Genomic DNA, 15,702 nt, shown 5'->3' with positions numbered 1-15,702 from the left:
TGAGTGATTATTAGTAAGCAAAAAAAGTGATATAAGTGGTAAATATGCAAACTAATAAAAATTTACTACCTTAACGATTTGTGAATATATTATAAAAGAGTTTGCCATTATAGCATTACTTTTAAAAGAATTAATAATATTATTAAGAGACACAAAATATAATTTTACAGAAAAATTTTACTAAAATTGATACATGTGAATATTCTAAATATTAGCAAAAATTATTTTTGCTAACTTATTTTACTATTCAACTTATTTTTAGTACTATTCATGAGTTTCAATGCATTTTTTGGTACTATTTGTGAGTTTCGGTATACTATTTTAGTCAATTTTTAAATTTATTTATAATACTTTTAACAAAAAAATTTCAATTTTAACAAAATAAATAAATCTCAAATGGACCCTAATATTTAAAAAAAAAAAAAAAAAAATTCATTAGGAGGGGTCATTGGGCCCCAAGGTCAAAAGCCTCCTCCGTTCCTATAACCAAGTGTGAAATTTTTTGGATGCACAGACTTTCTCCCGAGAAAAACAAATAGCACACTTTACACGTGCATCTAAAATAATAGGAAAATATAAAGTTGTTAACTAAAAAACCAAAAACAAATATATTGTTGTTGTCTTGTCAGATCAATAATAGAGCAAGCAGAGCTGTGTACCACTAAACTGCAAAACTTTATACACTGATTTGCGGCCATCAATCACACCATATGCCCAGTAGTATTTTTTCTTTTCTTTTTATGTTTTGGTTTCTCATATACACAGTTATCCACAATATCGATCACTCAGTCCATTCTACATCTAAACGAAAAACAGAGATAGTCTGATACCACGGCCAGCAGACAGCAAGTCCGGATGGCAAGCTATAGAGGACTCAGAGCGTTGCATATCTGCAGTGTAAGGGATTCTTTTTCTCTAGCTTCTTTTCTTAGTAAACCAGAGATATATGTATTAAAGCTGGGTTTTTTTTTTTTTTTTTTTGTGGTTTGGTATTAGGAAGAGTTTTGATTTACTTGAAAGTGGAGTAGTGAGTACTACTGATTTACAAAGGATTTGTTTGTTATGTTTTATGGAAAATTATTAATTAAGTAGCTCTCTTTTCAGCTTTTTCATACATTTGTGGACTCATCGTGAATTTAATTAGTAGGACCATTGTGGATGTGAAAGCAGAGAGCACATGATTGATCCTACTAATGGGTCCAAACGTGAAAAAATGGAGCTGAGAACTTAAAAAGTGTTTTATTTTGGGATAGGGAAAAGCTGATCTAGGAATTTGTTAAAGTTGTTTGTTTTGGAGAGGCTATGGACTGGGCCAGATACTTGCTATTAGTATTTTTTGGGTTTTTTTTTAATCAATTATCAGTTTCAGCTTATCCAGCTGAAAAAGCGTAGAAAATAAGGTTAAAAACTACTCGTTGAATAGTATTTTGGAATTTAGAAATAGTACCAAAGAAGGTAATGGAACCGTGAGTAGTATTAAAAAGAAAATAAATACTCAAATAAGCTGAAGCTTGTAGCTCATTCCAAACAAGCTCTTGGAGATCCAAGTTTGAAATAAATAAATAAATAATTTGTGTTGGGTTTTTCTTAATCAACTCTTAAATTTGAGGGAGGCTCAAATGAATTTTAAGAGATGAGGACTAACTAAAGCACTAAACCAAACCAGTGGCATTTTTTAGGCTCAAATGAATTTCTTAATCAACTCTTAAATTGTGAATGGTTAACACATTAGTACCAACTGTTTTAAGAGCAGGGCAGGAGTTGCCATATATGGATTATAATTTGCAACTGTTTCTGCACCTGCACCTGCACTTGCACTTGTGCACTTTTAAAATCCCATAACAAAGCCAATTTCTGTCACTTTATGCTTTCCAAATCCCATTTCCTCTTGCTCTGCCTTGTAAAATGCATGCTATTTGAGTTATTCAGGTTCAATTTACATTTTATAAATACACATTCTCATATTTAGAACATTTAAAAAAAAAAAAAATTAAATATTTAGAACTACATAGTATTTAGGTTTACTACATAGTGAAGGACCAAAGCTTTTGTCTAGAGCATTGAACAGGGGACATGATGTGAACGCGTGATCAATTTTGAAGACGTGTTAAATTTAGTGCATAGGACCCAAATCAGACCCCGGCCAAGAGCCCTATAGTTAAGTAATGTGGTTATGAGTTATCAGATGCTCAAAAAAACTGTTAAGTGTTATGAGTTATTTTTGCCATCAGCAAGGGAACAGTGACAGGTTAGTTTCTTTTGCTCTTGGCATTATTATTAATATTATGAAATTGTTGTGTCATTAGCTTTATTTTATTATTATTTATCATTTTCCAGCTTTAATGCCGCTTATTTGAATACTCTGATATTCAGTCCATTCTTTTTTTCTCCTTCTCTCTACTTATGTGCTAATAATAACATTTTTCTTTTTTGGTCATATTCTTAAGTGTCGTTTGTTTTGGCATACAACCTTTTTTAGAAAATATTTTTCTTATTTTTGAGTTGTTTGGCACTTGAAAATTTTGGTCAAAGCAAAACCATTTTTCACTGAGCAGAAAAAATACTCTTGTTAACAGGTAAAACATTTTCAGCCATTTTCAAGTTCAAAAGAACATAAACTTAAAAAAAAATATTGCAAAAATCTTCAGAAAGACCATAGTACCTTCAAAACCTCCAAAACAATATTTAAACCTTCAAAAGGACTGAAATACTCCTGAATTTTTTTTTTTTAAATCAAAATTAAAATCAAAATTCCATTGAAAATCACTTTGAAAAAAAAACCCAACAAAACCTCTAAAATTACAAAATGCCCTCTAAAATGTCCAAAATGACCAAAATACACTCTAAACCTCCAAATACGCAAATGCCCCTTAAAACATTTATAATGACCAAAATAACATGTAAACCTCTGAAATGATAGAAATAAAACAAAATTCTAGAACATACATTAATATATAAAACTCCAAAGTGATAATTTTTCAGAATTAATATTTTAAAGTGGTGAATTAAAGTCATATATATATATATAAGCAATGTTACACCAGCTTGTAAATTTTATTGAATTAATAATTCAAAACTCTTACTGTTGGATTACAATTACATTTTCTGTATGTTCTTAGAATTACATGCCAAATTTCAAGCTAATTAGATATTATTTACTCTTCGATTCATAAACTCATATTTTACACATGGTTTTAAAATAAAAAAAAAAACTTAAAATTTAAACATTATATATAGAAGAAGAGCTTATGCACCCTTGAAGATATTAGTAGTGTATTTTTTATGAAATTTTTCTAGAACTTATAGGCATTTTGGGAAAAGTTGTTAAAGATTCCCACATTGGTTTTAACTTTCATAAAATAAACTACTTTGAGAGAGTTCAGAGCTCGTTCTCAACATCTGAATTTATACTGAGAAAGGTTTTGCTATAATTGCTGCATATAATGGTATGTGGCAGCAAAAAAGAAAAGGAACATGTCACACATTTTCCTTTTTTTTTTTTTTTTGGCTGCCACATTGCTGCATACAAGCATGCAGCAAAACCTTTCCCAAGAAAAAAAGTACTAACTTCTTATATTCTATCAATAAAACTAACCATAATTGAAACTAATCAAACTAAACCTAATCCAAACTGAAAGCTCGGATTTGTGTGAAAACACAAGAGCTTGTTTAGACCCCCAAATTAAAATTATGGCTAGATTGCTTTTACTTTAACTTAGACTAAGTGCGGAATAAGAGTAAATGAGCGCAAACAACCGATAACACTATCCTAAGCCGTATTCATCCATTATCAACAATATAAAGTAAAGCTTAAGAGTAGGGAAGAGAGATACAAACATAAGATAACACTGAGATATGTTATTGAAGAGGAAACCAAAAAACTCGGCTAAAAACCTCTCCATTGTCCTTCAAGTGGTAATCGATTCAATAGAGAATAAAGTTGGAGTACACAAAAAACAAAAAACCCTCCAAGCCTAGTTTACCCAATATATTTGAGCCTTCCAAGCTCCTGTTACCAATTGGTTTTTTGGAACCTTGTCTTCTCTAGCTTTCCCGGATTCCGCAATTCAGCCCGCTTGCATCCGCCAATGAATGACTCCTTCTAATGCTTTCCAACAGTGCCAAAACCTCACTTGACACTCAGATTGGGTGTGGTAACTGTTTGGGCTATCAACCTCTCAAGGATTTAGAGATGGAGAGATAGGAGTAGAAGAAAACCACAAGGAAATGTGTAGATGATCGTGGGTATAACAAAATAGTTGTAAATTACAATAAAATTTGGCACGGAATTAAAGCCAACACAAAATAGTTGTAAATTACAACTTTATGCAAACTAATTTATTTGAATAAAAAAACATACCTCTATATTATTTATTTTACACTAGATGATAGTAAATAAGAGTCAATAATTTATTTTGTGTTTGCCTTGTTTTATTCAGGAATAATCAAGACATTGTGTTTTTTGTATGATTAATGTTTGAATAAAACTATATAGTACCCATTAAACAAGTTATAATACCATTTAGACCTGTTTCACCTTTTTATTTATTTATTTATTTATTTTTAAATGACCTGTTTCAAATTTTGTTTAGTTCTATTTCCCCACAAGTCATTATATAACTTATAAATGCATACATTCAGTGTCACTTATTAGATATCCAGTTTTTTTAAAAGAAAAATAATAGACGAAATTGAAGCAATGTGGGGAAGGGTGCATAGGCAGCATGAATTAATTCTAAACTTCCTTTCAAAATCACCATGGTAGTAGTTTACATAGGGACGTGGATGGCAATATGGTATAAAGTTTGATCACCAAGTTATCACCTCAACAACTATGAAGATATTCAATTGTTTTTTTCCCCTCTTATCTCTTATTTTTCTTTGTTTTGTAGTCATGTGTGTGTGTGTTTGGCTTAGTTTTAATAATTTCTGAGTTTAATTATTAAATTTTTTGGCCTTTTGAAAGTTTTTATGTATGAGATCTTGTTTTTTTTTTTTTTTTTTTTTTTTTTTTTTTTTTTTGGGGGGGGGGTGGGATTATTATGGTGCTAAAAGTTCTTCTGAAAGATTTGTAACCTACATGATTATTTGATTTATGTTAAATCCTTTGAATTGTGGTTTAAGTTCTGAATCTTGTACTTTTTGGTTACAAATATGAGATTCTAAGAAACCTCAGCTTTAATTTCTATTTGGTTGCCCTAAAAATGGATGAAAAGGAGATGAATTGAATTTGTCTTATGTTTTATTTTTCTCTTTGTGGTTGTTTCCTTCATGGTATTCACTCACTCATAACCAAATGAAGAAGATGGGTTATAATGTTAGATTTGTGCTGGTACATACTTTTCATATTTGCTTATGTTTGTGGGTGTTTGGATTTTGGCTATGGAAGCATTAACTACTTACTGATGGTTATGTGGCCTAAATGGTTTTGATTGTACACTTAACTTTTTACTGTTGTTGGTAGCTTAAGTGAATTTTAGTTTTGATGTTTTTAATATGTGAGATGCACCTTCCTGGTAATTAACATCCAAAACTTCGTTGTTCTTGAGATTTAACAAAGCAATGAACTATAGCTTTGCTGTTATTTTTTCTCTCAACTTACAAAAAGGAAATATTAATTCTTGGGGTTTGCCTCTCCTTTGTTTTTCATGAGTATGATACTATGATCTCTAATTGTCATGCCATTAGCTGAGAAGATCATTTATTTCCTTGGTATTATTTATCTGTTCTTTAAAGTGAACTCCACATGCTTGACATTTGTCTGAGTTAAATTTTATGGATAATTTAAATAGGTTGGATAAAGATCTTGCATCGTTTCTATATAGCTTAGAGGTTATACCACATTTGGATGCTAAGATATGGTAAGGAAGCAGACGAAATCAATCTTGATTAATTTCCAAAGTTTTGTAGTGAAAATTTCTCATTTTAGCAATTAAACAGAGCAATACAACTTTAAACATGAATAATGCTTAAATGACACATGAATGATGCATGAAGATATTGGTAGTGCAAAACCCTACTGGTTTAAATTGATAATGCCCAACATTGTAGCTGATGCCATCTTATTGGTATTTGGTAGCATAAGTGTTGAATGGTTTTAAAATTTTCTAGTATTAGGTTCGCTGGAATTTATTATTTGAGTGCTCAAAAGATGGCGTGTTGGTATGCTGTACATGTGCTCTTTTTTAGTTTATGATATATTGCTTGTTACTGAACAACTGCTCATGCAGCTAATACTTGTCTTGCCAAGTAAATGTTTCACTAATGTAGTACGGATGAAAATACTACATAAAATGCCTTAAGAAGCAGATTTTGATAACCTCACAGTCATGATGAAACTCTGCCAAAAACAAAATTCTTAGTGTGTTTATTGTTTAGACTTTGATTACTAAATACCCGCTGGGATTCTTGTTATAATTCATTTTTTTTTGTAAATGGTGAAATGAGTGTTTATAGGTGTTGTTTGACATGTCTAATGAGTGTATTAAAATCCCCAGATGATAATAAGACAATATAAAATTATTTTATTATTTTGTGTAAACGTGTTAAATCTGCCACTACGACAGATTCTGTGTTCTCAACATGAAAATGTTCGATTAAATCCTATTCTGTGAATTTGGATGCTAGGGGCAGTTCTTATGAAAGCTAATACACATTTTTGTAATGGAATTGGTCTCATAGCAATTGGATGAATATAGAAATAATGGTGCGATTTCTAAGTTGACTGAAATTCTGTTAGGGCAGATTTGAGTATATTGGCTTGTATGAATTTTAATAAATAATGGCTTTATTCTTTGACTCTGAAATTGTTATGGCAGGTACTAGACATCTGAAGGAGTAATTCTGTAAATTGGCATGAAAATTGGAACTCCAGATAATGATGAAGCCGGAAGGGATATACTCAATTAAAAACCAAGTAAGTTTAGACTATTAACTTTGTAAAGACTGTCGCTTTAGTAAACAGTTGTGTATTATGACATTGCCCCATATATGGGATATGGATGGCTTTGAAGTACCCTTGATAACAAGATGTAATGTAGGGGTAGGTAACTGGCTTCAATCTACCTGGTTAGTTTTGCTTTTTATTTTTTATTTACAAAGAGACCAATTGAAAAAAATTATTGCATTTGCCTGGCCATATCTTCTTGATCTATTAAATGGCTGTAGAGGTATCCTGGAAAGATAGGAAAATTTCATACAGCACAAATTAGTTTTGGGTTTACCTACTATTTTCATATGATCAGCTCTCACAGTAAATGAGACTTCTAATTTGCTTTAAACACTGCTGCTTTCTAAACGATTGGGATGTCAAAAGTTAATACAAGATGTTAACAGAAATATTTCATTCTTAAATTGACTTAATTAACTATTAGAATAGGAATGAAGGTATTTCATTGTTTTGACATTTATTTAGGAGTGTAATTGTAATGATATTTCTAAACCACCGTTATTTTAGGAAATTATTGCTCTTTGCATAAAAATATCTCATAGGCTAAGGCATATGATTTTGATTCTTTTCTTACTCTTGTTCACCTGAGATATTTGTTCGTCTTCAGCATTATTATCCAGGCTGTAATTTTTTTTTTATAAACATGCTAGAATTCTACTTATCATATAATTAATTTAACAAACATGCCTAAATATTGTAGATTAGATGTCATCGCCTGTAATTGTAAGACTTGTTTTATTTCACTTAAGATTCTTGTAGGCATTTGGTGATTATATTTGGCAATAACTGCTTTAATGCATGTTTGGAGTATGTTTTCTTGAAGTTTTAGTTTGTGGACCTTGTGGTCATAGTATGTTTTCTCTAAGTTTTAGTTTGTGATCATACTTATTGACCTATCTTTTTTGAGTAATGACCTTACTCGCTGATAGCAATTTTTATTCACTTGTAATGTTGATACATGCAATCTACCATAATTATGAAATCCTGTTAGATTTCCCTTTTAAAGTCTTATGTTAGTATTCCTTGCACACATATCAAGCATTCCCTTTATTTTTTGCATTTCTTTTTATGGAACACATTGTTTCCTTCGTCTTAAATCATATGATTTAGTTTAGGTTAATACTGATTTCATTTTGTTCTTTTCGGCTTGTAATGGTTGTTGATGCCCGTGATCCGCAGTTCTATCGCTCCCTTGATCTTGAGGTAATTCTCTCTCTCTCTCTCTCTCTCTCTATATATATATATATATATACATATATGTGGACAAAACTTAGGTATAGTTTCTTAAATGTTGTTCCTTAGGTTCCTTTTTTTAAATTCAGCTATGTGATTTTTTTCTTATAGGATGAAAGTGTATTTTTAGTTAAGCAGTCACGTGATTGAATTTTAAGAAGGGACCATAAGGAAAAACACCTAAATACTATATTTAAATTTTGCCCTATATATATATATATATCATTTAGAAAATACTAAGTTACAGCAATTTGACATGATCTGGGCTCATTGGCTTTTTTATATATTTATTTTTTATTTGGTTGTAAATGTGATACCTCTCCTAGATTTGAGAGTAACTGAGCAAGATTGTGAGTAAAGATATGCGTATGAAACACATTACCCAAACCTTGACATTTCAAAATTTACTTATTAAAAGTGAAAATTATAATTCTTTACACTCTAGATTAGTTTTGTGCCAAGAAGGGGAGGAGCATGATGTTTTAATTTAGGGGACTGAATTTATATCTTTTTGTTGCTCTGGTTAAATCTGTTAAACTAATAATTAAATCTGTTTAGAATGCTTTAGAAGTACAGTATATAAATTGTTGGTTGTTCTAGAATATCAATGCCAATATAGAAACTTTATTCAAAACTTTGAGATCAAGCTTTTTAGATAGCTATTTTAACAATAAAAATGGCAAGTGCTCTCCACCCAAGTGATGTGTTATGGGTTGGATGAGTAATAACCTACACTAGGCGCTCAATTTGTAGCTTGGTTAAGTTGTTTCGTTGGGTTTGTGAGGAATTACAAGTGAAATGAAAGCTTAAAAAAACTACTACTTGATAAGGTGTAAGTGACCATACAAAGTAATACAGCATTCACTGACACACCAGCTATGCTATGATAGTGGATGTATAGGCCTCCTATTCCATACCCAATCCAAGAAACAATGGTGGTTTATTTTTTTAGGTAAATGGGAAAAGAATTGAACCGCATTTTTGTGATGAAGTTCATTTATGTGATGCTTTAGTGTGATTTCTGAGTATTTTATTTGTACTCAAGAGAATAGAGGGATGAAGAAATGTTTTGACCTATCAATTTCTTCTTCTTTTTTTTTTTTTTTTTTTTTTTTTTTTGAGAACCGACCTATCAATTTCATCTGTGAATAAACTTCTAGAAGTCTTAATTGTTTCATCCTTTGTTAGTGGAGATTTCATGATTGTATAGCAATATGGGTATGAGCGTGAGAGAGAGATTTTTTTTTTTTTTTGTCTTTTTTTTTTTTAGAGATTTATAATATCTATTTTAGCATATTTCAAGATATTTACGTTATATTATTAACGAATTTGTATGGTATTAAATTTGATTTTAGCAGATTTAAAGAATGAGTTAATGAATTTGTCTCCAATGAATTTGTTAGCTGAATTTTGACTAATTTATTTTTTCCTTTTTAATATTTTGTATTTGGGGATACACTGAAGCCTTTTTTATGCATTTTATTGACCAATAAAAGGACTTAAATTTTTTTTTAATTAAAATATAAAAATAAATAAATTATATTGTCTTAGTTAAAAATGGGGGCCTTGTTTTATTTGGGGCTTAGGCTATTGCATCACTTACATATATGCTTGAGCTGACCTTGTTTTCATCCAATTCTATTAAAATATTGCCATTAACTATGTAATTATCTAAGGAAAATAAGATTTTTTTTTTTTTTAGAGAAATACTAACGAGTGCTCTTAGGGCACTAGTTAAGTATCTAATTAAAGAAAGTTTTTATGGGAAAAGAAAAAAAACAATTAATGTTTTGACAGCTTTTTTTCATTTCCTATAAAAGTGATGACAAAACTTTCTGAAAATGGATTGTTAATGAGTGTCTTAAGGACACTCGTTAGTATGACCCCTTTTTTTTATGAAAAAATATTCCCACATAGAAAATTTATAAAATATTTTTATTAATTTTATAGATTTATTTTCATTAAAGTTGTAGCAAAAAATTGCCAAATAATTTATCTTAAAATCAAATCAAAAGTTGTTGAATAGGCTGCGTTACTATAAATATATAACCAATTGACTCGTACTTGTTACTGCCTACCTATATAGTGAAAAACAATAAAATAAAATAAAGTTGCAATCTTTTTCTTTTTTGCTAAAATAAAGTTGCAATCTTGCAAAAATACATTCAAGTTGGCACGTTTTTTGAGGGTGAGTTGAATCAAGCTGTAAGACACAAAGTTTAAAGTTACTTTCCCATTATTTAGAGGCGTTTGTTATCTGTAATTAAAAACAGATGTTTTGTTGTTTGAAAATATGGGTGAAAATACGTATAGGTGAAAAAATGTATAAAAATATGTGTAATATTGTTTAAAAATTGAAAATTATTGTTTGAAATGGTATACCAAACACCCCTTAGTCTCATATCAGAGTCTCCGACAATCACTTGACATAAACGGACAAAAAAAGATAGCTTAAAATAGACTGCCAAAAACTAGAATTTTGGGGATTTGGAGGCAGTTGGAATAGGCCTAATACCTCTTAAATCACTCATAACAAGTTTAAACTTTTTTATTTTTAATCTTTTACTTCTTGTTACATTTGGCTTTTTAAATCTTATGCCTAATATTAAAAGTAACTTTCTTAACTTTTGATCATAACCATTTAATTTTATTCTTTTATTTTCGTAATTTTTAATTTGATTTATTTTATTTTTAAAGGAAAATTCTATTAAAATAGTGTGAAATTTGGGTTAATATCAATTTGGTCTTTAAAGTCAACTTAATCTCTAAATATTTAAAAGTTATTATGGTTTTTGAGTGGAGTTTGTGGTTTGCGTCTGTGTTAGAACTTCTTTTCTTCTCTCTTGTGTGTATGTGTGTGTTTGTTTCTCAATAAAAAAAAGGGTCAATCAGTTGTTTTTCTAAACCATCTTAGGGCCTAAAGTTGGCTTTAGGGGATCAAATTGGCTAGTTTTGAAAATTTTTAGATCTGATTGTCATTAGCCCAAATCTTAAGATATATTAATGGAATATAATTTATTTTTAATTTGCAATCAAGTAGGTTCCTACCGTCAATTAACTAACAAAAAATATTAGGCAAAAGATTATGCTTTCTTTTTTTTACTGTTGTTTTTTTGTTAGGAAGTAGTGACTTAGAATTTTATTCAAAAAGTCTTCTCATAAAATAAAATTTCATAATTATTAATGTGATATATTGTAATTAGTGCATAATAAAAAATGTATCAATAATATATCATTTTAAAAGTGATTTTGATTTAATCACAACTTCCTACTTTAATAAATTTTGAAAAATATCATATGTCCTTGATAAGTTTTAATATTGTTTATTTTCATTTCCGCCATATGTACAACACTACCATATTTAGTTAGGTGATTTTACTTTGGAATAAATGAGACGTGTCCTTTAGGGGTCCCCCCCCCCCCCCCCGGCTCATACCCTTTGATGAGGAAGTGCCTCCACCAGAAAGACCTGATGATTTCTCAGAACAAATTGAATTCTTATCGATTGATGAGGGCCCAATAATTTGTTAGAAAAAATTGAGTTCTTATTGGTTGGAGAAGAAGACAATGCTAAAGAAAGACTAGAACATTGTCCATGGACCATATATGGTCCACACTACACACACTACTAGTCTGAGCAGATGGAGTTGACCGGGTCTTCTTTTATTAAAAAAAAAAACAAAGACTTGCTGAAATAGGACAACATTAGAAGACTATTGACCATTGTGAATGACTCTCACACTTCACACGCCAGTACTAGACAACATTAGCAGCGAGGATTTGCTCTTGCTTATTATTACTTGCATCTGCCTCTGAGCACTCTTAAAATCCCATTACAAAGCCAACTTCTGCCACTTTATGCATTGCTCCACCTTCTCACACTTCACACGCTAGTAACACCATTTGGTGAAAATCTTTTGCTTCTCTCGAGCAAAAAAACGTAAGAAAAATAAAAAGAAATTTGCCTTATTTGTCTAATCTGTTTCCCCTTTCTCCAGGGATCAAGATTAATTCAGATTTTCCTGTTTAAGTTGGCTGGGCCTACACATAGTTTAAAGGCTGATTCTTTATTTTGGACATCGTTTCCTTGATAAGCTTTAGATATGAATTCTCGTTCACATCAGCGAGGGAATGGTATAAGGTTAGTTTCCTTAGCTCTTGACATCATATTTTTTTTTACCTCATCTATTGTCTTTAATATCTATTCAAAATACTATAAATCCTTTCAAATTAATTAATCATATTTAGTTAATTATCATTCTTTTTCACCTCTTTTTAGGTTCTAACAATAGAACTTGTCTTTTTTTAGTAGTCTAACATATTTCTAAATTGGTTACTATTGGGCATCCGTTTGGTATGAGCTGAAAAATTCAGCTTATTTACACTATTAGCTTATTTTTGCTACTAATTATGAGTTCCACTGTACTTTTTGATATTATTTATGGGTCTCACTAATACAGCCCACTTTTGCTATATTTTGATGGTAAATTTAGCATTTTAGCAAAATGCATACTCCAATGCTAATGCTTAAGTGTAAGATATGTGGTCGGAAAAAATACTGAGTGGGCAATGATATTGTTACTCATTGGTGCACTTACTTATTGTTGTTTGAAAGATTAAAAAATAACTAAAATACTTTGTAGTGGGCTTCGGGGTTGTGGCTGCCTTTATATGTATTTATTATTATTTTGTGAAGTAGTGTCCAAAAGTTGGTAAGTTAGGGTATGTTTGTTAGTAGTGTTTAAGTATTGTTGTTCAAAATGATGTGAAAACTATAGTTTAAAAAATGTTGTGAAAACTCGTGTTTAAAGTACTCACAATGTAAAAAATGTGTTTGGTACCATGTTTCAAATAACATATTTTAAAATATGAAAAAGAATATAATTGTGTATTTGGTATTTGTATGTGTTTTTTAATTATAAAAGTAATAAAAAAATACTATTTTATTTAAGGAGAGAGAAAAAGAAAGAATAAGAGAAGAGAGAAGGACAAAGTGGTGGGCCTCTGGGAGAAAAGAAAGAAAAAAGAAAGAGTTTGGTCTTGTCAATAGGCCCCACAATTGTTAACTTACTTACAAAAAGGCCATTCAACAACGTTAATTGAAAATGAAAATGGTATTGATGAATTTTGAAAACACATGTTGTAAACACCCTAAATTGAGAATTGCGACTCAAGCACTCTTGATAAAAAAACTCCTACCAAACACCTTTTTTTTGGGTTCACAGTTTTTAGTGTTTAAACATTGAACAATTATAAAATTATTTATTTATTTATATAATTTTATAATTGTTAAATTAATTAATTATTTATTTATGTCATCATTGGTTCGACCATTGATTTGACTCTATTCTGACCATAAAACTGAGAACCATTTTCTATTCCGGTACTTTGACCGTACCATTTTTTAAAACTATGGGCACAATAGTCAAATATTTTAAATGGACTCTCAAGTTTCTCCTTTCTCATTTCACACCACCATAGAATCGAATAGATGAATAGATATAGTGCCTGTTTGGATTCAGCGTTTTCCGCTGAATCCTGGGCTGCGTTTTTTGATTTGTGTTTTTTTTTTTTCCCAGCCGCACTATTTGACCAAGTCAACCGTGAACAGTGCACTCGTGCACTGTTCACGGACCTACAAATTTCACTTTTCAGTAACTTTTTCATTAAAAATGGGTCTCACGACGAGTGCACTGTTCACGGACCTACAAATTTCATTTTCAGCAACTTTTTCATTAAAAATGAGTCTCACGACATTATTCACACATTTAAAAATTATTTTGCTACAGTGTTTTCAGTTTCAGCAAAAATAAGCTCAATCCAAACGGACTTATAGTTACTTCTACTAGTTAGAGTTGGGCTCTCCAATATTGACATTCCACTGAAAAGCCATTAAGAAAGCCGCCAGTGGGGAGGGGGAATTTTAATTTATGGTTTGTATTTTTGGGGTTCTTCTGCATCGTACATGAGATAAGAGTCATAAACTAATTTTATTTTTGCCATGCTTTTTGTTTAGTATAAATGATACTGAAGAGCAGGCTCCTGAGGTTGGCAAAGTTGCATCAGTGAAAGAATCTAAGACAGAAAAGACAAGTTCGGACTCACGAGGGAATTCTCTTCCATGGGATTGGAATAGAATAAGTAAATGGGTAAATTCTCTTCCATGGGATTGGAATCTAATAGTTATATTGGTGCGCATAATCGCATTATCACTGGAACCCTTGTTCTTGTATTGTCTCATGATCAATGAATACAAGAAATGTGTTGAGATTGACAGAAAGTTGGGGATCACTGCTATTGTTTCGCGATCTTTCCTTGATATCAGTTACCTAGTGCTGCGATTTCATACTGGGTTTTTAGGCAACCAATTTCGGAAATATAGAAGAAAATTAAAAAATAAGTTACACACAGAAAGAAAAGGAGCCGTGTCAAGATCAGCGACCATGGCCCCCACTGGCTCCTCCGACTCAACACCTGTTAAAGGTAAATATCAACATAATTACATGCTATCTAATTTATAATCTACCTAATATCTCTCCAATAAAAATAAATAAATAAATAAAATGGACCTAGTTAAATAATAATAACAACATAAGAGAAAAAAATAATGATATCAACAATCCAAACTACACCCCCCAGTTTTTTTACTAAATATTTATTCTAAGTTGCTTTCTTGATCTTATATATGTTGCATGTACAGGTGTCCACGTGTGTGTTTTTTCTTCTTCAAAATTTTGATGTATTGGTAGTAAATCTGAAGTACACACATATATATAATTTTTTTTTTTTAATAAAAATTATTCACCATTTCTTTTTGAATGGTACCAAATGGTTGATATTGATTTAAAGATAAAGATCTACCAACTTGTTTATAAAGTGATTGTACTTATGCTTACTAGTTACTCTTATGGAAAATGATTGTTTAAAGGACTACTTGATTTTGTTCATTGAAAGGAAAATTACCTTGAATTTAATATAGAAATTATATCATAAATGATTTCCTGTATTTCAAAGACGTCAAATTTCTTTTTGATAAATGACTGATTGAAATGCATTGAGTAATAATTATTTGTCTTTTCATTTGTTTATATATTGTTATATTCAATTGATACTAGTTTTATTTTTTTCGTAGTATTTAGTAATGCATCTTATGTGTATTTGGGACTAGCTTATAAGCTAGCATTTTGCATTTTAGTGTCGTTTGGGAACAACCTATTTAACTTTTTACAGAAAGTGTGTTAAAGTATACTTATATTTTAAAAAAGTAAGAAAAAATAAAAGAGGTTTTAGAAAGTTGTACAAAAAAAAAAAAAAAAAAAAAAAAAAGCTAGCTTATAAGCTAGTCCAAACACACTCTAAGAGATTGTTTGAGATGAGTTGAAATTTTCAACTTATTTGCAATTTTAGCTTATTTTTGCTACTATTTATAGGTCTCATTGTACTTTTTGATACTATTCATGGGTTCAATTGTACTATTCAACTTATTTTTCAACTTTTTCTACACTTTCAGCAAAAAGTTT

At 30.3% G+C, this 15,702-nt stretch overlaps 1 protein-coding gene across 3 annotated transcripts in view; it reads left to right on the top strand.

The window, feature by feature from the left end:
- Positions 1-630: 630 nt before the first annotated feature.
- Positions 631-15,702, top strand: part of LOC115968653 (cyclic nucleotide-gated ion channel 1-like) — a 33,169-nt gene continuing 18,097 nt past the window's right edge. For 2 of the 3 annotated variants that reach the window (XM_031088100.1, XM_031088098.1), the window contains exons 1-5: positions 631-897; positions 6,819-6,916; positions 8,129-8,152; positions 12,181-12,323; positions 14,199-14,665. In XM_031088100.1, coding sequence (XP_030943960.1) covers positions 12,286-12,323; positions 14,199-14,665 — 505 coding nt within the window. In that variant the 5' untranslated portion in view covers positions 631-897; positions 6,819-6,916; positions 8,129-8,152; positions 12,181-12,285. Of the gene's footprint in view, positions 898-5,792; positions 5,862-6,818; positions 6,917-8,128; positions 8,153-12,180; positions 12,324-14,198; positions 14,666-15,702 lie in introns of all 3 variants that reach the window. The other variant, XM_031088099.1, reaches the window with a different exon arrangement.

This window comes from Quercus lobata, chromosome 11, assembly GCF_001633185.2.
Source record: "Quercus lobata isolate SW786 chromosome 11, ValleyOak3.0 Primary Assembly, whole genome shotgun sequence".
In the NCBI taxonomy this organism is placed as follows: Eukaryota; Viridiplantae; Streptophyta; class Magnoliopsida; order Fagales; family Fagaceae; genus Quercus; species Quercus lobata.
The sequence above is the reverse complement of the archived record's forward strand: the minus strand, read 5'-3'. Positions and strand labels throughout refer to the sequence as shown.